Source organism: Ictidomys tridecemlineatus, chromosome 8 (genome assembly GCF_052094955.1).
Source record: "Ictidomys tridecemlineatus isolate mIctTri1 chromosome 8, mIctTri1.hap1, whole genome shotgun sequence".
NCBI lineage: Eukaryota > Metazoa > Chordata > Mammalia > Rodentia > Sciuridae > Ictidomys > Ictidomys tridecemlineatus.
In genome coordinates this window covers 91,383,692-91,411,300 of record NC_135484.1, presented here as the reverse complement: position 1 = coordinate 91,411,300, position 27,609 = coordinate 91,383,692, and the positions used below count along the sequence as shown (strand labels likewise).

Below are 27,609 nucleotides of genomic sequence, written 5' to 3'. Positions count from 1 at the left end.
TTAGCATGACCCCAAACTTGCTGAGTTCTACAACTACTGAATAAGAAACTCCCATGTAGCTGATGATCCCTGGTCTATCAGGACCTCTAGGTGATTCTCGTGAACATTAATATCTGACTTCTTCAGGGCTACAGATACAGAGAGTAGAGACTTAACTAGAGAATTCAATTTTAAAGCTAAAGTATCCATAAAAGATGTTGGAGATTAGGGAAAAGTAACCAAAGTGTGGTAAAACTGTTTTTAAAATGTTAACAAATTCATGTAGGAAATAAATGAGTTCCTATACAGAGGGAGAGAGACCAGATTGGAGGAAGTGAAAGGCAGAGCAGGAAACAATCAAGGAAAAGAGTAAAAGCAGGGAGGATACAATGGAGATGAAGCCAGGTGGAAGACATCAGGTGGAGGAAAATAATTGTATAAAGAGAGAGACAATTGACGAATTAGGAGGAATCAGAAGGGAGAGACTAGGAAGAGAGGATGAGGGGCACCAAATATTCTGCTTTTCCCTATCCCTGGTAAAATTTAGAGAGATCAGCTCCTTCACATCTCTGTGTGAACACTTTAGAAGTCAGACTAAATATTTTTAATTTAAGGAAACCCACATAATTTTTTACAACTCAGTGAAACAAGATAGGTCTTGCTGTTAATATGACCTCATGAGGCTTATACTGGATTTTATTTAAATAATATAAAGAAAAATATCATATATTTAATAACAAGTCAGAAATGTGGGTCATGCCAATCATACACTATATAGTGTAGTATTGGATGTGTGCATATGTATGCATGTATAGTAGAACTATATGAATAGAATACGACAAATGAATATTTAATGATCATACAATGTACAACCAATGTAGTCTTAAGAGAGTAAATGATAAATCATTCATTGATAATGTGTGTACTAGTTCTTTCTTATATTTCATATGCATTTGTAGATTAACTTTAGATTTTTTTAATTTGGGAAAGATAGTTCAGGTTTTAAAAAAGGTATATATATATATATATATATATATATATATATATTATACACACACACACAAATATATTATGTTTTCAAATGTAGGCAACTAACTTTAATAATGTTAGTACATTTATGCCATTTTATTTTTACTTACAGTTTTTTTGTGTGTGTATGGAGCAATGGGATCAATTTTTAGAGAAATTACCTGAATTTGTGCACTCAAATGTGTTTCCAGCTTCAGAGAAGTTAATCTGAAGAGCCATACATTTATTCCAGTGATATCACTATTTTCAGTTTTGGAATGCAATATTTTAAGATTGCCTCCAATGACTCCAAAACCTGTAGCATATTACTTTAAATATCAAATAGGAAAATACATTTTTCCAGCTTTTGATGGAATCCAAATAACTTTTTGAATTTGGTTTGTTTAATAAAATGAAATAATATTTTATTATTATATTAATAGTGTACTGAAAGATAGATATGGCTTAAAAGTGCCATTATTTTCTTCCTGCTTAGCCTCTGTATGTTTTTATAAACAAAATAATAAAAAGTTTTTAAGTCATTTTAAACTATCATTTCAATGTAACAATCGCTGGAAAAGAATCATTTCATTTTAAGAATAAAATCTCTAGTTATATAAATGAGAGTCTGATTTTATTATACTAAAAGCTACCTTCGTACCACATAGCCACTCTGAATCTTGTCCTTTGTTGTACAAATGATGTAATATGTATGTGATTTTATTTTATTTTTATCGTATTAATTTCAAGTCATAAAAATGACCTTGCCAATTCTGAAATAACATTTTTATTCTTAAAGTAAGAAAAAAGCTGGCACTCACTGTGCTGATGCAGGCAAAGTGGAAGATGAAATGCAGTTCTGAACGTGTTCAGGCAAAGTTATTAGAAGATTGTGGCTGCCAGTTTTGCTCTTTGGACTTTTGACATATGCCATCGTATTCTCAATGGTTCAAGCTGCCCTTCTTAGCCAAATTTGCATGAGTAAGGATATGTAGTCAGTAATGAAATTGCCCAAAGAACAACTCTCTTATTCCAGTGAAGGCATTTTTACATTGCCAAATGAGAAATCAGACTACAATATTATCAATCATTAGATGCAGTTTAGATCGTTCAAATAAACATATTAACAAAATTATCCTCTAAAGACTGATTTCTCAGGAAATACTTGCCTGTATATCCTGGGATATCCTTGCAGAAGAAATACCAAGTCAAGTGAATATTTGTTGCTCCATTTTTGCAGTGTGCAGATTTACAATTCTCGGTTATGGTTACTCTTTCACAGATGTTTCTTTCATATCTTTGCAGATAGCTACAGTTACAGATGTGCAGATGGGTCAGGCACAGGGCATGCAATGATGTACTATGATTTCCTGTGCAATTTTCAACATTGATAATAGAGAATCTGCCAAGGTAATCCAAAGAACGGCTACATCTGAAACATAAAAAGTTGAAATCTCAGTCATGAACTCCATTTTAATATGTTAAATAACTTGCATATTTATTTTAAATTTATATAAATAATTATTTAATAAAAGTGTATTTGGGTTGTGCTTTCATAATATTCTGATAGAAAGTGTCCATTCTTGGCAAAGTATAATTTTGTTTACTGTGAAAAATTAAAAGTGGAAAGAACTTTGTTGCTAAATAGGTCTAGACTTAAATGCATGTTCTGCCACTTTATTTGTATTTGAGCTAGTATAATATGAACTCTATTGATGCTAAGTGACAGTATATATGTGTGTGTCTAAAATAGATCATTCAAACTCAATCTGTCACTCAATGCAATTATTCATCTAAAATATAACAAAAGGTCAATGTCAGGTATTCTTTATATTTTTTATTAGACCATTATACTTACACATAATAGTTGGGTCCATTTTGACAAAGTCATAGGTATGTTAGATTTGACTACATTTAAGTCCCTGTTACATCCCTTTTTTCTTCCTCCCTCACCCTTTTCTCCTTCCTATACTCTACTGATTTTCCTCTCACTCTTTCACTTAGTTTGTGTGCTTTTTACATATATAAAAAGTGAAATTCTCTGTGGTATATTTATACATGCACAGAGTATGATTTTGATAAATTCATTCTCTAGTCCTTCCCCTTTCTTGTCCCTCTTCCTACCCTCTTGATCATCTTTTCCTACTCCATATTTCTTCCCTAAATCTCTTTTTCCCTATATTCTTATGATATCCAATTATCTCCCACTTTTTTTTTTCTTATTTTGCTCTTCCATCTATAAATGAGACACAAATTCAACCCTGGATTTTTTTTAATTTGGCTTATTTCACTTAGTGTGATGTTCTCCGTATGATTATTATTTTTTTTTAAAGAGAGAGTGAGAGAGGAGAGAGAGAGAGAATTTTTAATATTTATTTTTTAGTTCTCAGCAGACACAACATCTTTGTTGGTATGTGGTGCTGAGGATCGAACCCGGGCCGCACGCATGTCAGGCGAGTGCCCTACCGCTTGAGCCACATCCTCAGCCCTCTGTATGATTATTTTTAAAAGCTGTATTATTTTGGATTTTAAAATATCTCTACCCTTGAAGACAATTCATGGATTCATTATTATATTTTATTAAATACAGATTTTAATGTATGTTTAAATTGGCTTTACTTTAATAGCACACATACAAATTAATTTTGCAGTGATTTTAATTTATCCAAAATATTTTGTTAGTGTTTTTAATGCAATTTTTCCTAATTGAATATTATGGTAAAACTATTAAAATGGCATCCCCCCCCCTTTCTCCACTGAAAAGTCTTAACTGAGCCTCTCCAGAAACCTCCACTCAGACTGAGTTTAGGACTGTCAGCAAAAGAGTTCAATGCAGATAAATTTTCTATGTTCATGTCACTCTGTTTACTTGGCCACTGGCCGAGAATATATCAGCACTCCAGGTACTGGCACCCCTTACTAATTTTTCACAAACATATCCAGTATAGTACTTTGAAGAAATGTGCAAACAAGGCCTCTGACCTTGAGCTGGGCTTCAGAGAGATCACTAAACTTTTAAGATAAGAGAAGTTACCAACCGGGCTCCATGGTAACAGCTGGCAGGGGGAGAATAGAAAGGGGAGAAGAAGCTCTACCCTTCTCAGGTGTTGTCCTTGAAGGGTTAACATGCCAAGAACAGTGAAAGAAAAAGCTGCTTTTATGTTAACTTTTGCAGACTGTGAACTTCTGAGCCCCTCCCCTTACATGCTGGATATAAAACTCTAAAACTACCTGAACTTTGGGTTCAGGGGATTAATTGATTACAGCAAAAGCTGTGCCCTCTGAATCTGGCTGCAGCCAAATAAAACTGTTCCTCCTGTCTTCAGTGCCTTGCCTCATTTGTCCCTACAACACTATGAACAAAGTATTAATCATTTTCTTGAGATAGGCAAGGTAAATCATTGGATCTTTTTCTTTATTTCTCTCTCTCTCTCTCTCTCTCTCTCTCTCTCTCTCTCTCACACACACACACACACACACACACACACATACATACACACATAGCTTTTCAGTACTCCATTTATGTATTCATTATACTTTGTTGAACACATTTCTTAGGTCCTCTGTCTTGGTAATACCTTAAATGATATACATAATAAGAAGCATTTTTAATATAACTACACATTTTAGAATATGCTAATGTGTAACTTTTTGAAAAAAATGCATGTATAAATTGAAAAAGAAAGTAGTAAGATAAAAAGAAAAACCCTAAACCATTGTGATAATCTTAAGTCCAAAGTAACATTGTGAATTCCAAGCATCCTTTATCAAGTATTCAGAGAGCACTTAAGATAATCATATAGATATGTGAATGAGTGGAGATGAACAATGTCAAATCACTTTGCTTTTTATTAGTAATGGAAATTAACCTAATGAACCTAAGTCATTACACTTAGAATAAATCTATATGATGGTGTTTGGAGCTAACCAAAATGTTAAAGGTCAATTATTTCAAGTCTTTCTTCTTGTAGTTTGAAAAAACTTAGCCATTTAATGCAAGTTTCCAAAGATCACTGAGACTGCTAATGACATGCAGTACAGTAGTTGCTTTGATGTATTCAAAGCCCTGGCCTTGAAAAGAGAAACTTGATTCTAATTTCTTTACAATTTATTTGGTAAATAAGTTTCTGAGTGATCTTTTTTTTTTTTTAATTTGCAGAATTTTCAATTGTACTTGCATTTCACAGAAAAGGAGTAAATGTATATATTACTGGACAAGCATCCTTTTTGCTTCCTTTCTCAAATGTCCTTATGAGGGAGTTGCCAAAAGTAAAGATAGAACCGGGTACCCCTGGCTCACACCTGTAATATCAGTGGTTCAGGAGGCTGAGGCAGGAGAATAGTGAGTTCAAAGCCACCAAAAAGGAGGTGCTAAGCAACTCAGTGAGACTCTGTCTCTAAATAAAATACAAAACAGGGCTGGGGATGTGGCTCAGTGGTTAAGTGCCTCTGAGTTCAATGGAAAGAAAGAAAGAAAGAAAGAAAGAAAGAAAGAAAGAAAGAAAGAAAGAAAGAAAGAAAGAAAGAAAGAAAGAGAGAAAGAAAGAAAGAAAGAAAGAAAGAGGGAGGGAGGGAGGGAGGGAGGGAGGGAGGGAAGGAGGGAGATTTATTTCCTTTAACATCCCTTCCAATGTATGTCTTTGTGTTAGTCTCCTCTTACCCTGTCTCATTTGCTCCTTGACTATGTTATGATGCAATAAGACCCTCACCAGATGTCAGTTTCAATCTTATACTTCCCAGCCTCCAGAATTATCAGCCAAATAAACTTCTATTGTTAATAATTTGCCCAGTCTGTGGCATTCTAAGATAGAGGCAGAAAGCAGATAATTGACTAAATTCCTCCTACATTTATTTCCATTAACATATCAGTAAAACAAAAATAACAGGTGAGAATTTAACAAGTTGATTCTACATTTTACATGGAAAGCTAAATTTAATCAGTAAATTTAAGGAGAATATTTTCGAAAATTGTCATATGGAGGAACTAGACTAATTAGATAATACAACTGAAAACAAAGAATAATTAAAGTAGATGTTATTTGTTATCTATCAGTTGCTAGTACTTAAACATCTAAAACTTACATTACCTATGAAGAATATTCAAATTATTTCTGAACATTTTGGATGAGTCTCAAAAATGTACTTACAAGAAATTTGGGTAAACAAGCACAAATTACTTGATAGTATTTCTACTTTAAAAATGTAATTTTGTTACAGTGGGTTGGAGGCTGGGTGGGTAATAGTGAAATCAATAAAATGTTACAATGCAAGAAGTAGTGCAATAGTTCAGAAAGAAATGATTATGGTAAGAAGCATGGAACTTTGTGTTCATGATGAAAAGTCATCTCAGGATACATTTTAAAAACAGGATCTACAGTTTTTACTAATGGATTAATTTTGTGGAAGAGAGGAGAATTTGTAAGTTCTTCATTTAAGACCATGCAGTTAGGGACAGTGACAATCTTTAGTAAGAAGGAAATTTAGCAGAAGAAATATTGGTTAGAAACAAGAAATTGATAGTTGCTCATAATAAATTTGGGAAATTACTTACACACATAACTTAAAAGTCAGTTGGGTATATATGCAAGTACTGTACCAGGAAAATAGGCCCAAAATACAGATGAAAATTTAGGATCAAACAGATGGTAATTGGCTTAATTCTTGTATTTCAATATTGCAATGTTTATTAATTTTCATTTTATTTAAATTTAAGATCTTCAAGAGAATGCTTTCTTCTCATGTACTTATTTCCAATTTTTTTAATTTTTAAAATTTTGTTTTTGATAAAGCAGTCAAATTTGGGAAATTTTCAATGAATATATATATAACTTTGTGTATTAATTTCTCATTAGCATTAATATTTCCATGTCTACCAATCTACCTACCTACCTACCATATACATACTTACCTAATCAAATATAATTATTTATATACATCCTGCTTATAAATATTTTTTTAAAAAATGTCATACCTAGATAAAATTCAATGCTCTGAAACTTGCTCTTTTTATTTAATGATATGTCTTGGGTATTACTCCAAATTATCATATTCTATTTTCAAAGGTTATACATATTCTACTGTATGAATATATACCCTCTGAAGATCCTCTGGTTATTCTGAAGTTTTATTTATTCCAACAAAAATTACATAGCTGTGGAAGGCTTTGAACAAATATATCAGAGATATAATAATTTCATTATATATAATATAGGATTATAGGGGCTGGGGAATGTGGCTCAAGTGGTAGCGTGCTTGCCTGGTATGCATGCGGCCCGGGTTCGATTCTCAGCACCACATACAAACAAAGATGTTGGGACCACCAAAAACTAAAAAATAAATTATTATATATATGTTTTATATATATATATATAAATATATATAACATATATAGGATTATATAATATAAATTATATTGTGAAATATAGTATGATATATATATATATATATATAATATTCAAAGGTAAAATCTCTTGTAGAATTGTTCTTAAGAGAGTTAAAAAATGTGTTATTATTTGTTTAAATTATGGCTTACCACAATCCACTTTTTATAAAGTTATTTTTTTAACTATTTGCTTAATAACTGACTAGTTTCAGCACTTTTCTGCAAATTTTTTTAATTTTAATATTGATATTGTAAGTACTTTAAAAAGAAATTTGATATTGGTGCTTTATTCTGCTTTATACACACCAATCTCCCATCACCTCTCACACACACTGTGGCACATGCCTGTAATGCCAGCGGCTCAGGATGCTGATACAGGAGAATGGAGAATTCAAAGCCAGCCTCAACATAAGTGAGGCACTAAGCAACTCAGTGAGACCTGTCTCTAAATAAAATACAAAATAGGAATGGAATGTGGCTCAGTGGTCAAATGCCCCTGAGTTCAATCTTCTTATACCAAAAAAAAAAAAAACAAAACAAAAAACAAAACATTTTCACATTCTCCAAATTCCCCAAAATCTTTCATTCTCCCAGTAAGATTAGGTTGTTTTTAAACCAATATACATTTTATATGACTACAACTATATTAGCATTATTCACAGATTAAACAGGTAGTATAAATATTTTTTTTCTAAACAACTTTTTGTTTTCCCTGAAGTTAATAGTCACCTCATGTTTTATAGTTTTTAACTCATGATTTCAAGTGCCTCAGAGTAATTATCCCCTGATGTTAATTAACATGTAAAATGTATTGAACAGTCTCTTGGTCTCATTTTGTTGTTGTTGCTGTTGTTCTGTTTCCCTGTTGGAAGTGGTGACTGAATTATAGGTCCTGCTCTGTCCAGTAATAGAGGTGATGCTTTTCTAGAGCACTCTTGGTGCAAATATGCAGATCGAGATTGCTATAGAGGTGCACAGTTTAGTAGGAGGTTCTGTGCCAGCCATGGTGCTATTCAGTTCTTGTCCTTGAGGTTCAGAGGCCAGCTGCTGGGGATAGAAAATTATGAGTACAAGCTCATAATCATAATTTGTTAATACTCATGACCTTGGTTGTGTTTGTTTTGAAGAAACTTTCAGGATAAATCCTTCTGATGTTTAAACCTATAAAACAAACATGTCAAACTTGGTCAGCAAATTCCCCCATCATTTGTTGGCTTATCCACCAGGTTCCGACTTTTTTTCTACTTGAGTGTTTGCTTGTCTTTTCTCAATTCACTCACTGTGCAGTTTAGCTACCTGAGTAAACAGCCATGTGGGTCCTAGCATTACCCCATGAAGATTTTCTGGGTGGGTAGATCAGCAGGATAACTGCAGTATCTTCTGGGTTATCTCTTCATTCTCAAAGTGAAAATTTTTAATAAATTGCAAGTAATATTTTCCATTGGACAATTTTATTGCAAAACTGGGAGAGACAATGTTATTTTTTTTAAAGATCTCTCCATCACCAGAACCTATAGTTCTTTTCCCTAGGGTTAGTCAGTAACAGTGTAGGATTGCCCTGGTCCCACAAATATATTTTATTAGCATAGAGAAAAGGTCTTTATTCTCCATGTTTTCTGGGTAGCTTTTTACTCATTTAAAATTGTAATTATATATATATATATATATATATATATATATCCCTAGAATGTGTATATTTTTGTAGGGTGGTCTAGTCTAGTGTATTTTTGTGTAGTTGGCTGTTGACATGAGATGATGGAGGGATTCCAGAAATCTAACTGCTTGCAACTAAATCTTTTAAAATTTATTTTAGAGTTACTCTATCCCCATAATTAAGAATGTCTAGTGAGTCCAATTCCTCTGTCTTCCAAGTGTTCAGCTTTCTTACCAGTTTCCCCTCAGCCACTAATTTACTTTATTGTCTCATATTTCTTAGTCACATTTATTTGCCTGTTCTCCAGTATCCCAAATTCTGATGAGACAGCACTTTTTGTTTTATTAATTTATTTTAAATTTGTTTATTTGTTCTAATTTGTTACACATGACAGCAAAATGCATTTTAATTCATAGTACACATATAGAGCACAATTTTTCATGTCTCTAGTTGTTCACAAAATAGAGTCACACCATCTGTGTCTTCATACATTTACTTAGGGTTATGATATTTTTCCCCAAACTTCCTTTGCCCCATCTAAGGTCCTTCCATTCCTCCCATGTTCTCTGCCCCGCTATCCCCATTATAAATCAGCATCCACATATCAGATAAAGCATTTGGCATTTGTTTTTTGGAGATTGGCTTACTTCACTTAGCATAACATTCTCTAGCTCCACCCATTTACCTGCAAATGCCATGATTTTATTCTCGCTCTCTTTTTCTTTTTTAATATTCTTTAGTTGTAGGTGGACACAATATCTTTTTTCCAATGCATGCTTTTGATGCCTTTGTCTAATGTAAGATAACTGTCTCTATGGGGGTTTATTCTGTACCATTGGTCAACAAGTGTATTTTGGTTCTAATGCCTTGACATTTTTGTTACTATTGCTCTGCAGTATAGATTAAAGTCTGGTTTAGTGATGCCAACTGCTTCACTCTTGCGAAGAATTTCTTTGGCTATTCTGAGTCTTATTTTTCCAGAAGAATTTCATGATTCCTTTGTCTATTTCTATGAGGAATGTCTTTGGGATTTTGGTTGGAATTGCATTAAATCTGTATAGTGCTTTTGATAGTATGGTCATTTTGACAATGTTAATTCTGCCTATCCAAGAACAGGGAGATCTTTCCATCTTCTAAGGTGATATATATATATATATATAAACTAAATATATATATATGTTTTCAGTAGTTTTCATTGTAGAGGTGTTTAACCTCTTTAGTTAAGTTGATTTCCATGGTTTTTCCAGGTTATTGTAAATACAGTAGTTTTCCTAGTTTCTCATTCAGAGGATTTCTCACTGATGTACAGAAATGCCTTTGAGTTATGGGTGTTGATTTTATATCCTGCTACTTTTCTGAATTCATTTGTTAGTTCTAGAAGTTTTCTGGTGAAATTTTTTGGATCCTCTACATATAGAACCATGCTGTTGGCAAATAGTGACAGTTTGAGTTCTTCTTTTCCTATGGATATCCCCTTAATTTATTTTGTCTTTCTAATTGATGGCTTTTTTCCTATGCTTTTTCTTTCCTTTAACTATACTTTTATGGATTTTGAGAAAAGTAGAGGGAATGCAAAATACAGAGCTAGACTACTAAACTGATAATTAAGCATTTATAAATTACTTAAAATTTTTATTTTTGTTATTTTGATTGATTTATTACAATTTTTTCCAAATACTTCAATGTATTTGAATTTATGACAGCATATTTTAAAGTATATGGAGCAATTTATCATCTTTTTCTTTAATTGTTTATAAATCTCATGTCCTTTTTAAAATAGCTTCTCATGTTTAGGGTATAAAAATATTTATAGTTTCTCCATAGATATAAAATGGTAATTTTATATTTTATTTCCTTATGTAAATGAGGATACATGTATGGATACATATATATATCACATAGATCTATGAGTCATATATTTTTTTGTGGTTGTTGTTGTTCCTTTTAAACTCTATCTTCTATGTATTCATTATAAAGCAAAATTGTTTATTTTTTCATGTATGATGTCATACAGAATTTAAAGAAGAATTTTGGAAGGATTTCCATATTTAAAACACTTTCTACCTAACAAACTGCTATAAAATTTCAATCATTTAATTTTTATATTCTTCATTAGAATTTTATGTTTTAGTATGCACTCATTACAGTTTATTCCTAGATATACTTTGCTAAATTCATAAAAACATTTTTTCTTCATTTTATTTTCTAAGAGAAATTCGTTTCTGATTGAAAACCAACACGTTTCTAATATCAATTATTCAATAAGGCATTGTGTAGAATTATTTTAGTGGTTTTGTTCAAATTTATTAATTTTCTAGAATTGTAAACATTTCATCTGTAAACCACAGTAATTCTTTCTTCTTTTGATATTCATACCTACTCATTTTTCATTTGTTCCTAGACATAAATACTTTCAGAAACCTAGATTAATAGCAAGCATCATTTATATTAATACAGTGCTATTAGTATGCCTGCATAAAGCTAAATGTCAACGACTCTATATCCAGTTTAACATTTTTAGTCTTGAATTCTGCGTTGATTTATCAATTGCACAGTTCCAGGCTTGTTTTAATTTGCATTTTCCCAATATTTTCTGATGTTTTTCTTTCTTTCTTTCTTTCTTTCTTTCTTTCTTTCTTTCTTTCTTTCTTTCTTTCTTTCTCTCTCTCTCTCTCTCTCTCTCTCTCTCTCTCTCTCTCTCTCTCTCTCTTTCTTTCTTTCTTTCTTTCTTTCTTGGTTTTAGATGGACAACATGCCTTTTCTTCATTTGTTTCTTTTTATGCAGTGCTAAAAATCAAACCCAGTGCCTCACACATGCTAGGCAAGTGCTCTGCTACTGAGCTACAGCCCCAGCCCAATGTGTTATATCTTTTAATCTCTCTAATTTTAATTGTTATATTGACCTTTTTAAAACAAAATAGGTTTGTTTTATTTTAATAGTTATTTTAATACATATTATTAACATATATCTGTATGTGTGTTAAAATTTCTTGTTTCCTCTTACCACAGTTTGTGACTTGCACTAGATTTATTTAATGTGTGAATTGGTTTAATGTGTGATTGATATAATTGTCAATATTTGTCTGGTTTTCATTATCTATACATTTTTGAATTCATATAATTGATTTGCCTTCTATTTTTTCAAATGAATAACCTCTATCTATTGATATATTTTTTTAAAGATTAGAATATTGTAACATTTCAGTATCTTTCCCTTTGTGGCTCTTAGTTTCAAAAATTTTGTGTATTATATTTTCAGTTTTTTAATTTCCATTGTTTGATTCAAATTTCAAATTAACACTTTCCTCTCTCTATTTTTTTCCCCTTTCAATGTTGTGTATCGAACCCAGGCGGCCCCTGCGTATGATAGGCAAGTGCTCCACCACTGAGCTACATCCATATTTTGCTGTATTCCTCTTAAGTAAAATAAATGAATCAATGACCTTACAATTCATTCTAATGTCTTTATTTCTGTATTTTTGATATGTGTATGCTATCATAATTTTATAATTGTTTAATTTTATATTCACATTTACATGAAATACACATTCATTTATAATTCTCATCCAGAACATTCTCCTCCGTATTTGGCAGGTTTCTTGGGCTCATTAATATTCTAGTTGATTTGTTTGTTGTTTCATTTTATTTAAAGAGAAGCCTAAAAGTCTACATTACTCAAATATTTCTGAAGTTCTCTAATCATATTTGAATCTTATTTTTTATATTTAATGTCAAATTGCATCATTCTTATGCCCTAATGAATACACTGAAATAGTGTTCTGAATTCCTTAAGAAATTCATATGGATTTAACAAGATAAAAACAACAACTTTGATAATTACAATAATTAACAAGCAAATTAACAAGGAAATATTTTTGATTGTTTATAAAATATTGTAGACAATAATCAGTATTTTTTATAACTATATACTATGTAAAACATTTGTGTAATAGCTTCTCCATATCAATATAGTATATCTGAACAGATTTAACACCAGTTTGTATTATTAAAAATATAAAACATAAGAAGATTGCTCCAAAATCACCTGAAAATTTTTCTTCAATAGTGATATATAGAGATAATTGTTCTTAACTCACTTATGTATAATTGCATAGAATTTGAACCCTTAAATGTTTTTTTTTCAACATGGGGCCCTTGCTGTAGTTGAAATCAGGTATCTACATAGTTTATTTAGATCCCCATCCTTTAGAAAACCTGTTCTATTTTTTTTTAATTTAAATAAACCCCATATCATTCAGAACTTAATCCTTTCATATGTCCAAAAAAAGATGTTAATTCAGTCAGAAGAATATATGCTGTTATAGTGTATTTATTTCTCATAAGACTCTTTATCTACCACAACTCATAAATATAAGCTATCTATATATCTTATATTAAAATTAATTAAGATAATACTGTTATTATATTATAAAATGTGAAAGAACATTGATTTATAACTAACAACACTTTTCTGTAAAAATACTAATGAGAGATTAAGTAGAAGATGTATTGAAATGGTTAGTCATTTGCTCCCAAATGCAGAATTTTCATGAGTGTAGCAGCTACAAAGACTGATAATAGTAAATTTACATTAGAAATTTATTTTGGATGGTATAATTTTCAAGTATGGTTAAAAAATTCTGGTAAATTTGTGCAAAACATTGATTTTATTAACATAAAATTTTCATTCCTAAAAATCAAATGATTATAAAAATCATGTAATAATATTTGCCCAAATGTGTAAAATGAAGTTCAGAATCAAGCATAAATATTTATAAAAATAATTTATAGCCTCAAAAATGTACATTGAGTCTTTTAGAAATTTTACAAACCATGGAAAGCTTTTCCTTTGCAAGGAATTATACTGTCCTTGAAAAATGTATAACATTCATTTATCATCACCTACCTGCTAAGTGCCAGGTTTTCCAGTCAGTTATTATGAACATTGGAAATGGCCCTAGAAATTGTCAAGATGCTTCCAGAAGGCAAAACCATCCAACCACATACTATTACATCAAGCATTTTGTCCTCATAATAAATAATATTCTACAGTGCTACTATAAATGGAAGCTGGAAGATATACACTGACATGTACATCAATGTTTTGATAACACCACATGGAAATTAGAATGGCATATATATGTATTATATATATATTATTGATAATATTTATTATTTAAATTATTAAATAAATTCAAATAATATTTTCAGAAAATAAATTGAGCTAAAAGACCTTATGGAATATTCTGAATTCTAATTATAGTAGATAAAAGTAATAATATGAACAAGAAAGAAGTATTTTTAATTGCATTATTAAATAAATTCTGAATTGTAATTAAATTTGATACAAGTAATAATATGAACAAGAAAATGCAGAAAACTATTTGATGAAAGTTTGTACTACAATGTTATTGTTTTCAATATAGTGATTAAGAGGTGTTTTTAATGAAGAAATGCTTTTTCTACAAAGAGAAAAAAGTGAAGTGTATAACTACTTATTCCCCTAAGTCCTAAGGTTATGATCTATATGCTTTACATTATGTAGGTCCTTCATTAATAATAGTGACTAAGTAATTATTAAATACATTTTGAATTTGTGAGCTATGCTGAAGAAAAAGGTCATCTTCTGAAAGGTACTGCATAAACAGCTTCATGAAATTCAAAGTCTTACAAAATAATTTTCAACATAATGTAAAAAGGTTAGGGCTATAAAATGCTATTTAGATATTATGAAGTAAAATAAAAAATCTGTCCCAGGTAGCAAAAAAATTATATAACATACATAAAATTCCCTTATTGTTTGAAATATGAAATAAAATCTTGAAAAGTCATAGAATATGAAGCTATAATGTAGGCAAACTATGATTTAAATGCATAAGTATTGGTTTGCAACTAACAGAAAAAAAAATACATGAGGGATAATTGTGAACACATGAGCTAAGCCTCAACTCATACCATAGTTGAAACTTAATTATACAAAAGTGCTTCATTTAATGAAGCTTATTATAATTAGTTTTGGCATGCATATAGATAATATAGTGGTATCTACTTTTAAATTACTTAAATGAATTAAGTAATGACCTGCATATCACTTTACAGTAAAATTTAAGGCAGAAAGGTCATTTGTTTTTCCAGGGCATGATAAAGAGGAAAAAGAAATCTGTGCATGCAAGTGTAATAGAGAAAATAATCCAGTCAGGAGAGCAAACATGGTTTAGAGGTATCAGAACTAAACACAAAAATTCACTTGTACTAAAAATAAATTATTTTCACATGGAATTCAGTTTACTGTTGAGAGCCATCCATAGGCGGTGTATGGACTGGTTGTGCATCTTAGCCTAATGAATAGAAAATCTGGTGTCTGGGATCTTGCAGTGGACATTTCCTCTAGTTTATTGCCCAGAGACATTGTGAATTTCTATTGCACTCTGCCATGTCTCACACCACACTGGAGATGGTAGTGACTTGCCAAGATGCCAACCAACCTGCTGACTGCAAGACTTCAGGAAGCAAGAATCCACCCTTGAAACCTTACCCCTGCCTTTGATGTAACCCCTTAAATAAACCATGGGAGCCATTTACTAATTGTTCAGCTCCAACTTCTATGTGGGCTGGACCTATCAGGATCTCCCCTTTTAAAACTATCTCTCCTGACTGTGTCTTTTGTTCTTTACTAATTATTCTAGACTTTAATTTCTCTGGTGGCTTACACCCTCCTTGGTAGGAAGAAGAAACCCCTATACGAGGCACTGGCCACCTCCCCATAGTTTATATTATATTTGTTTATTTTTTGTATTGTTTTGGTGTGGTTTCTTAAAAGTAAAATATAAGTACATATGACTTTTGTTTGGTAGGTAGAAAAATTTATGGTAGATCCAAAACTGAAAATAAATACAAAGGAAGCAAGTCAACTCATAAATAAAACATCACTGTCATCATGGCAGAAATTGTAATAGTCTTAGGAATAAATAATTATTAAAATTATTAGAATTTCTAGTTCAGATATAATTTTTAAAACCTTGATCAAAATATATTTTTATAGCAAATTCACATGAATTTTTATTTGTACAATCCTCCTGACTCAACAGAAACAGGCTTTAAAACTATACCTGATTTCTCATGAATTTTTAGATTTCACACTTTGAAATAGAACTCTTGCTTATAACTGAAACATAATGTTTTGGTTATATTTAGCATTACATAGAAATTCAGATGCTACTAAAATAGCCTATAAAGGAGAAACACTTAATTTAGCTTTCAGAAAGAAGTCCATAAAATACATTGCTACCACATGTACTACTTATATGTTCAGAAAGAAAAAAAAATTACATAGACCTTAGGTGTTTTTGTTTGTTTGTTTGTTTGTTTTTTGTGGTGCTGGGGATTGAACCCATGGCCTTATGCATGTGAGGCAAGCTCTCTACCAACTGAGCTATATCCCCAGCCCCATACCTTAGTATTTTAAAAATGCATTTTTGCTTTCTGAATGAAATGGAAACAACATGATATGTAATCTAAAGAGAATATAAATTTACCTGTGGATAAAAATTACCTCATCAGGCGTCAGTATCTTTTTTTTTTTTTTTTGCAGTATCTTCTATCGGGGGTGGGCTTGTTAATAAATATTTGATGATTGTATGAACTGATATTTTCAATATGCTATAGTTTTGGTAGCTAGTAGGGATTACTGACTTAGGCATAAATTTGTATCTTCAAAAGAAGTTGTAGTCATGAACACTTCATGCTTTGGGCCTGATGTTCAGAAAATATGATGGCATACTTACCAAAAGCTGTTCTAAAGTTGCAAGTGGCAACACAACTGGTGGATTTTTGTTTAATTTAAATAATTTTTTTCTCACTAAATGTTTTCCAATTTTTTCAGAAAATGTTTTTTAAACATTTTAGGGCAGAAACGTGGTCCTGTGTGAAATATTTTATTTACATTGTACATTTTAGGTTGCACTCACATAAATTATGCTTCAAGAGAAAAAATGTTAATGCATTATTTATCTGTTAACATTATTAGTAGTGTCATTCACTAGAAATAAATACTTTAACTTAATATTATAGCAATTCTATATTTTTTAATTTAAAATATAATCTGTAAATTTAGTTTAAACATTTCTTTATTCTGGCACTCTCTCTCTGGCAATGGCCCAGATTCTCACTTGAATGTATATTTTGTACTTTACCCCCAAAGGTCTCTTCCCTGAGAAAATCCATAATCTCCTTTCCTGAGTAACCTTTTCTGAATAAATCTCTGTGTCTCTGAGAAACAACAACAACAAAAAGTTCTTCATCCCAAACCATACAGACATTTTTCTATATTTCTTCAGTGATATAAAAATTTGTAACTCTACTTTCAAATCTATAAATACATTTTGAGTATGTTTCTATTCTATAAGGTCTAAGGTTGAAATCCACTTTCATTTATGGGCTCATACTGAGCTCTTTCCTTGATACTATTTACTAAATAACCCAGTTAATTCGCATCAAATTATGGCCAAATGTCTCATTTACAGAAGTAAAATATTATATGTTCTCAGAGCTCTCTTTGGCCCATCTGTTTTTCTTACGAATTCTTCATATGTAGACTATCATGCTAGATGGCACATGAAGTCCCACCTGATTACTCTTCTTTTTCAAATATTACATTGATTTAAAAGACATTATTTTTTTCTCTAGATTTTAGAATGTGTTTACTAACTCATACAATAACCTTCAGTTAAATTTTGGTAATATACTGTGTGAATTAATTGGGTAATAATTGTTTTATTCAATTTAACTGAACATAATAATAGAGTTTTATGACAGAAAACAAACATATTTTGTTATTTCTAAGATTTCTGTGTGTTTTGTTGGTATAGTAGTTGATGTCACATTGTGTACTAAATTTTGATATTTTAACTGATGGAGAGAAATTGCTATTTTTTTAAAAAGTATTTATATCTGCTGAATCTGCCAGACTACATCCTTTGTACTAATTTTGATGGAAAAAGAATTCTTTCCCTTATCAATATTCTTTTAATATTAATTGAGGCATGTACCACTAATCCAATCTTTTCTATTGCTGAATAATATCCCATTGCTGAATAATATCCATTGTATAGATACAATACATTTTATTTATCTATATTATAATTTGATGAACTTTGAGACAATTAAAAATACTGTACGAACATTCACAATAGGCTTGACCATTTATTTTTGCTTCTCTTGAGTATATAAAAAGTGGAGTAGTTAGATCATTTGGCAAGTCTGATTAAACATTTGAGGAACTGACAGAGTATTTCCAAAGCATGGATTCATGTTATTACCTCACCAGAAGTCTGAGTTCTATTTCTCCATAGCCTTGAAAACATCAACACTTTTTTGCCTATTTTTTTTAAATTATAACCATATTGTTTGCTGTAAAATGACAAGTATATCTACTTGCATTTTCATTCTTTCATCATTAAGTATAATAATAATCTAGCTTTATTTATTTCCCATTTTAAATATTCTTTATCAGATTGTAAAAGTTCCACTGAATGTGTTTAACATGAAATGGTGTAAAATCTTGCCAAATGTTTTGTTTTTTGCATCTCTTAAACCTATCGTGCAATTCACTTGTCTTTTTCGTCCTTAATTACATCATAAGGCATAATACATTAATAGATTTTAGGTTGTTCAAGCAACTTTGCATTATTGTGATAAATTACACTTGTCATAGTATATAAATCTTTTTATATGTAATGCTATCATTGTGCTGAGTGTTCTTTGCTTTAGATTAATAAAATGTTAGTTGGTAGATTCTTGTCAGTTTCATTGAAACATTGTACTATTGGCATCACAGATGGTTACATTGTTTCCTCCCTCCTTCTATTTTAGAAAGTTTATAAATAACTTCTATTAATTCTGCTTTAAATATTTGCTAGAATATCCCAACAAAGTCATACAGTTCTGGTTATTTATTAATCTTGCTTATTTAGTTACTGATCCAAATGTTTTATTGCTATAAATCTAATCAATTTTTTAATTTATTTTTGTATCATTCTCAGTAATTTGTATTTTCTGAAAATTTCCCCATTTCATAGTATTTTAACATGTTTTGACATATAATTTAATATTAGTCTCTCATTCATGATTTCAGCAATTTGAGTATTCTGATTTTTTTCTTCATGTAGGTAAATTTTTATTCACTTTGTTATTACTATAAAAGGATAAATTTTGATCTCATTGATATTCTTCATTGCTTATCTGGGCTCTTTTTTAAAAATTTATGTTACTCTTTTTAATTTATTTCCTTCTGCTTGTATTACTTTGATTTTCTTTTTCCTTTATTATTTTATTATGTAAATTTAGGATATTGATTGGAACCATCATTTTAGAGCAATTTTTTATTTATTTAATGTTACTTTTATATATTTTATGAGTTACATTCTTAGTAGTTATTCCAGAACTTGACATACAAATCTTAGCTTATCAAAATATACCATAAATTTATATTAATTTTAGTGTGATATAGATGTTTCACCTATATAGATCTATTCAATCTTCATTTCCTTTGTGTGTGTGTGTGTGTTTGTATATGCTACCATTACTATATACAATGAATCTGTAATGTAACAGAATATATCAGTTATATATAAATATGTAAATACTTGATATTCATATTCAAAATTGTAAACAAAACAATGATGACTACAAAGTATTATGAAATCCTTCAATAATGACTTATTATAAGTTTTTCAAATATTGGAGATATTCTTTATTTAAACAATACATAAATACCTGGATGTATTGACTTCATCTTTAAAAAAGATTTTATGTTGGCACCTGTTCTCTTGATAGTCAGTTGTATTTTGCAGACATCTTTTAGCAGCACATCTTGGAATGCACAGACACAAATAATCCTGACTATCTTCTTCACTCAAACAACTAGATCTCTTTGTAGAATTCTAAAAAAAGAACAAAAAAGCAATAATAATGTTTTCACTTTCCATCATAAAACACCATGTTTGTCATTTCAAGTTTGGCTTTCATGTTAGACTTTATGAATTAAAATTTTGTGTTCCTATGGCAAGAATAAACAAAATTCACTTTTGATTTATATCATAATCATTTTCTGAAGTCATATACTGTTCAGACTCAAATCTCAAATTATAATAAGCATATATTTTACAAAAATTAAATATATGATCATTCATTACACAAATATTTCAAACCTTTTTTCATTTATTTTTATCTAATTTTCACTGATATTCCTTGAATGTTAAATGGCATTGTGAAAATATCATTAAATAGAGAAACAGGTCCATGGAAAATCCATTTCTGGTATCAAAACTTTTTATTTTCCCTCTATGAGGGAATATTTGGATTCTCCTTTGAACCCTTAGTAAAATGTTACTGGATTCATTATTATAAATGAGCTAAGTAATATCTTTAACATATATTTAGTTTATATTTCCATGAAGTCATGATTTTATGTTTTTTTAAATTATCTTTTTAACAATTTTAGAAGTATGCCACATATCATTAATGGATTATCATGAAAAAGAGGTGAATTTTGCCTCCAGGTAAGACACCTCTTAAGGAGAGGTTAAACCTAGCCTTGTTCTTTCCTAATTGCTTAAAACAACAATAATGTAGCAAAAGAACTTCAATTTCCCACCCTTCTTTTTATCAGTTTACTCTGGATATTTTCATATTTTCTTGAGATCGGGTTTATGACAAATAAGTTATTTTCTATGAATAAAAACAAGTTTAGGAATTTGGTTTCATGATCTGAACCTTTGGTGGCAAAAGTTTGATGGCTTATAGAAATCTAGTCTTTGTTGGGTAAGAGTAAACTGAGAAATTTTTTTTTCATTTTTATTTTGTGCTCAATTCAAGGAAGAATGTCAAGTCCACCATAAAAGAAAGAGCTCTTAAACATTGACAGGTATGTAGGGATTTTTTCAAATGTTATTTACATATGCATTGTGGCTAAAATTTTATGATTAAAACTATAGACCTCATCTGTCTCTGTATTTGTTTACAATGCAGGAATGATTTTATTTCCAACAGTTTGGACATGCTATGATTTCCTAGATTCAGAAAGTATTAGTTGTATAAGCTCTTAAATTAAAGGATTACTGTTATAATTGGCTTACAAAATTAAATAAACACATATAAGAATCAACAAATATTAGCATTTTATTACTTTATTTTTCCCTTCTCGTTTTACACACACATACTCACAAATACACCCAATACTAGTTTGGCTTTGAGAAAATTGAGCTACAACACATTGTTCCCCCAAATGTAGTATTTCTAATGAAAACAAGTATATTATCTTTCGTTACCTTAGAAAAGTGATCAAAGAAGAAAACCTAGCTGTAATACTACGTTTCCAGTATATAACTTGATTTGAAATTTTCTTATTATTGTAAACCAGTGTATAAATCCTTCACCTGCAGCATAATCAGAAAACAAAACAACAATAACTTTGAATTACCAATATGTGAAAAAGATAAAAGCATCAATGTTACTAGTTTTCTCTCTCTCTCTCTCTCTCTCTCTCTCTCTCTCTCTCTCTCTCTGTCTGTCTCTGTCTTTTTTGACCTTATTATTTTGTAGAGATTGTATTGGGAGGTTTAGATTTACATGCCTGCCATGACCTTGATTGCCTTGAAAGTTATTCCTGCTGATTTGCTTTAATTATGAAAGCAATATAATTTAGTTATTCTTATTTTAAAATTCATTCCACTTATTTTGTATATATAAAGATACATATACATACATATAAATGCTAATATTTTTTCTTGATTTTTGGTATAAGCTTTCAAAATTTTTAACATTATCAATGGACTTCATCATGCACAGTGTTGTCAAACTTTTCACATATACAGTCTTTTTGAAGGGTTAAATGATGTGGGTTTCAAAAAAGTAGGTGAGGCTACACTATTCAACATGGTACCTCAGACACTGACTTTGGGTGCATTTATGTGCTGGGAATTATTCATGTTTTACTTCTGTGTCTCTGACAGCTACTCTGGCAGTCACTGCCCCACTAGCAGTGTTTTCCTCATAGTTTCTATTTGTTTATGTTGCCTGTTTCAGGAGTGTGATCAGAAGTATATGTAATTATATGTTTGGTCCACAAAAGACTAAAAGAACATAGCTTCCCAGATATTGGGTAAAAACGTAATTTTCTTTGTTAGTTTATTTGTTTGCATCTTTTAGTGTAGTCTGTGTGAGTTCAGTAGAGCACAAAGAAAAAAAGAAGGGACTAAGAGCTAATCACACTAAGCCTACAATCTATGAAGACTTAGATGTGCTTATTAAACTATATTAACTAAAGCATAAATAAAACAAGTCATGATTTGTTAATTTATAATAGAAAAAAGTCACAAACTAAAGAATCATTGTATTTGTAACCATTATAAATCTAGGTAACTAAAAAATATACAATAAATTATTGAGAAAGAACAATTTTTTTTACAACATGGGATAAGAGTATAGAATTCAAAGTCAGGCTCAATATAATTTTCTATGAATATATGCTTTACTTTTTACTTTATTTTTACAGTATTAATTATTGGGATTTCAAATAAACTGAGGGTTTCTTTTCTTTGATGGTTTTGATTTTTGTTTGTTTGCATGAGAGATGACTGAATTATATTTGAAAGCAAATAAAATTTACAGTCAAAGAGATCAGAAAAGCACATCTCAGTTTCCAAATAATCTTGAGCAAATTCTTCAGCTGTATGCACTTCGGTTTCTGTATAGTGATGGAAAACATCCACTTTTCATAGTCCTCATGAGGAAAAAAGGTTAAATGACTGCCCAACTTTATGAAACTAGCAAGAAGTCCACACAAAAGCACATAGCACAATTCTCAACCCATGGTACATTCTGAATAAATATTCACCATCTTTATGAGTGGTAGAACTAGGATTTAGACTCAGGTATCCTAGGTCTATGTGTTTTAGGTGCTGTCACCTGTTATCTATCATTTTCACAAAGTACAGCTGAACAGGAACAAGAATGTTATTCCATTATGCTTCTTGAATTTATTTAATAAGTTCATGATAGTTATACATAAATGTAGAATTCATTATGATTTGTTTATACAAGCATATAACATAGTTTAGATAATCCATTCTCGTTTTCCTCCATTTCCCCCTCCCTCTATTCTTCCCCTTGTTCCCTTCCTCTACTCCACTGTTCCCCTTTCTATTTTCCTAAAATATTCTTCTCCTCTGTTTTTTAATTTTTTTATTTCTCTCTAGCTTCCTCATATCATAGAAAACATTTAATTATTTACTTCCTGGCATCTGCTTATTTCACTCAGTATTATGTTTTCTTTTTCCATCTATTTAAGAGCAAATGACATAATTCCATCCTACTGGGCTGGGGATGTGGCTCAAGCTGTAGTGCGCTCGCTTGGCATGCCTGCGGCCTGGGTTCGATCCTCAGCACCACATACAAACGAAGATGTTGTGTTCACCGAGAATTAAGAAAAAATAAATAAATGTTAAAATTCTCTCTCTCTCTGTCATCCTCTCTTTCACTCTCTCTTTAAAAAAAATAATAATAATTCCATCCTACTTTATGTCTTGATAAAAATCCCTCGTGTCTGTGTGTGTGTATAAGTATAATAATATACATATATGTGTGTATATACACACACACACACATATATATATATATATATTATACTCTCTTCATCCATTTCTCTGTTGAGCCACACGTAGATAGACTGGTTCCACAACTTGGTTATTGTGAACTGTGGAATAAATAATAATAAACATTGGAAAGCATGTATTAGTATAGTATGTTCTGTTTCATTCTTTCAGATAAATACCAAGAAGTGGAATAGCTGGGTCATATGTGGGATAGTCTTATGAGGAATCTGCATTTTGCTTTCCAAAGCAGCTGTACTAATTTGCAGTGTCAACAACATGTAAAAGTGTACTTTTTCTCACATTCTCACCAGCTTTTATTTTTACTGTATTTTTGAAGATTACCACACTTACTGGAGTGATATAAATTCAGTGAGTTTTCATTTGCTTTTCCTAGATTTCTAACAATGTTTAATACTTTTTCATATATTTTTGGCTATTTGCATTTCTTCTTCAGAGAAATGTCTGTTTAGTTCATTTGCATATATATTGATTGGTTTGTTAGTTTTTATTTTGTATTTTTGTTGTAAACTTTTGTAAGTTCTATATGAGGGGAATGTGTGTGTGTATGTGTGTGTGTGTGTGTGTGTGTGTGTGTGCGCGCCTGCATGTACTGGGAATTGAACCCACAGATATGTTTTACCACTTAGCTATACCCCAAATCCTGAAAGAACTTGAAAATATCTTGTTTAATCACTTTTCCTCACAGCTATGCCTAAATCAAGGATCTGCTTAATGAAGTATATTATCTCTTGAAAATTTTATGCAAATGTGTTACTTATGTGTATAAATTATTGTGAGGGAACTATTCTTAGTTTCATCAAAATTTTCAAAGAACTCTCTGATCAAAGAAAAGGATTGTGATCTATTAATGCATACCAAAGAAATCACAATAAATAAAAAGTATTTGAGAAAATCCTGTAGCTGTATATGTTATTTTGGGGTGTGTATATATACACACACAAATGCAAATATCTATTTATACACATATTAGTTAGTATCATTTATAATGTCAATATAAAATATATAAAAATTAATTACTTCTTTTTAGAAATTTAAAAATGTTTATTTAAATAAGAAATGTAATAAAATCATAAGTCTAGGTAGTAGAAAGTCTTTTCTTCACAAAGAAAAAAAAGTAAAGTAGAGTCAGTGGAAATTCCTTCTGAGATTTTACTATCATCACTTACAAACTAAATACGATATTATAATATAGAAATACCTTCTGTTATATATAGATGCTAAGCTACCTGAAAGATATTTACAATATACATGCAGAATGTTTTGCATATATATAAAAGTAAGCAATTCTAGTGAAAGTATGACAACTCTCAGTTTAAGAAAGCCTTGTATTTTTCTATGTCATTTGTCAGATTTTATATTAATATGTAGGGTCTCTCAGCAAAGGAGTCATTATGAGATGAATCTTACATTTAACATATGAAATGTTTGGCACAATTATTAGCTCTGTTTATTAAATCAATATGAGAAGTTACATCATAGATAGGCAAGAATGAATTCTTAATAATGTTATGTAGAAACATGGTACTTAGATTTTGTCAAAGTAAAATGTGCATAATTGGGAAAAGACAGGTATAGGTTCTATGACTTCACCATCTAGATGGCCACATCAGTCAGGTGTTCCTTAGACAAAATCGTTCTTATGCCTTATTAAAATCTCTCAAAATTTCATTTGGGCCTCATTTGGAACTTACTGTTCTTTGGATGGTTCTGCAATGTATCCTCCAAAATCTCATGTATAAGAAAAAGCAAAAAAGCTTAAAGGTGGAATGATTGGGTTATAAGATCCTTAACCTAATTGTGCAGTAATCCTTTGATAGGAATTAACTGGATTATAATTGTAGGCAGAAAGAGTGTGACTGGAGGAAGTGGTCATCAGGGGCATGTTTTGACCTTGGTGAGAAGAGAATGGTCTTTCTCTTTCTCTGCTTCCTGGTGCCATGTTCTCAGCTGCTTTCCTCTACCACAACTTCTACCATGATGTTCTGTCTCATTTCAGGTATCAAGGAATGGCCTTGGCTGTCTATGAACTGAGAACTCTGAAACCATGAGCCTCAAAATAAACTTCTCTTTTAATTATTTTTGTCAGGTCTTCTTGTTCAGGGCAGGAAAAAAAAAGCTGACTAAAATATGGAGACAGGATTTTGTACAAGTGGTTGCTGATATAAGTTCTTTTGTATTCTTCTCAGTCTCTTATTACCACACACATTTCTTCATTTATGTAATAATTCATGTAAGTATCTCTTTAATAGATATAATTTCTGAATGGATAATCTGAAACTGCATTATTCACACAGGGGAAATTTTGACATGAATAACATTGTTCATTTGACAGATGCAATTAAACAAAAAAAGGAAAAAATCCTCATGAGGAGATTCTCTTTCTTGTGTGTTTTTAAGAGATTACTTTGTTAAATGCATAGATTGACTCTTTTATTTTTATACTTCTGGGATTAGTAAGCTCTAAGTTTTTAAGTATGTGACTCCATAAAATTGTGGAGTTTGTGAGTTATTGGTTAAACTGTCCATAGCAACTTGTTTGTATGCATGTGTATGTGTGCATGTGTGTATATGGTAGTGTGTATGCATATAGAATTTTTAAAACAGGTTTTTCTCTATATAAGCATCTACTACTGTTGGCAGATGGAGATAATTTTTTTTCAAACTTTTTGTTTCTTTCCCCTTCATTTACTGTTTTTTTCCTTTTGTTTAGGAATAATTAGAAATCAATTGTTCATATGTATTCTATTTTTCATTTGTTCTTTTTAGATATACATGACAATAAAGTATCTTTTGACATATTATATATACATAGAGTATAACTTTTTCTAATAGGAGACCCCTTTCTTGTGGTTGTACTGATGGTGTATTGGAATATGAACATAGGAAAATTGTGTCCAATTCATTCGATTGTCTTTCGAATTCCATGCTCCCTCTTATATATGAACAATTTAGAACTATGGTTCACATAGACTAAAAAATTTACAAGAAATAGGTAAGGATTAAAAAGTTTATGTATGTTTTCCATTTTGCCAAAACTTAACAAAATATGAAAATCATATTATTATGTTTAGGCAATATCGTTGGTCTTTCTTATGAAAAGAAACTAGAGCTTGTGCCTTAAAATCAAAGCATTGATTTTTAAAATATATAAATGAAGATTAAGAACATAAAACAAAGGCAAGAAAAGAGCAAAAGATTTAAAACACAAAGAATGGATATGGATTATTAATTATCAATAAATCTTGAGAAACTGAGAAATGGTAGAGAAGTGACTAAAGTAGCAGAAAAACAGTAGTCCAAATACAAAAAAATATATAACAAGAAGGATAAATATGAATGAAGAGGCTTATTTAGTTAACTATTTAAAATAATTTTATTTATTTAAAAATAACTCACAAGATTTTCTGATTAAAATTACACTTCAGAAAAGTTAGAATGATTCAATTTAATGTTAGAAGAACTATTCTGTCATTTTTTACTCAGATTATCTCTAATTATAAAAATATGAAATTAAAATTATTTAAAATTTAATAAAGGATATAATATTAAAGAACTTAAATATCATAATTTCTTATCAACCATACTATACTGATAAACTAGAAGTTTCAGTAATACTAAAATTATCTTTGATTAACTGACCAATATTTATTAAATAAAACATGCAAATATTAGCACTTAACATAATTTTAAATTAGTCCTGTTTTTTAAAAATGAAAAAAAAATACAAAGATAAATCTTTAGGTGATGCACTTTTTATTTGTTTACCATAAAGTTGTTGCAATATTATCAAATGTGATCATGAGAAATAATATAACTAAAATGTTCATTGATTGTAATCCTTGTGTATTTTCTTGAATTTAGAGAAAGAAATTTTAATTACTTTAAGTTTGTAATTATTCTAATGGTATAGACAA

The 27,609-nt window shown here is 30.3% G+C and overlaps 1 protein-coding gene across 5 annotated transcripts in view; it reads right to left on the bottom strand.

Moving 5' to 3' along the window:
- The window catches only part of LOC101975864 (protein eyes shut homolog), a 481,285-nt gene that overhangs the window by 114,546 nt on the left and 339,130 nt on the right, over nt 1-27,609 (bottom strand). For all 5 annotated transcript variants that reach the window (XM_078019824.1, XM_078019822.1, XM_078019821.1 and 2 more), the window contains 2 exons: nt 19,797-19,963; nt 2,157-2,419 (listed from right to left, as the gene is read on the bottom strand). In XM_078019824.1, coding sequence (XP_077875950.1) covers nt 2,157-2,419; nt 19,797-19,963 — 430 coding nt within the window. The remainder of the gene's footprint in view (nt 1-2,156; nt 2,420-19,796; nt 19,964-27,609) is intronic.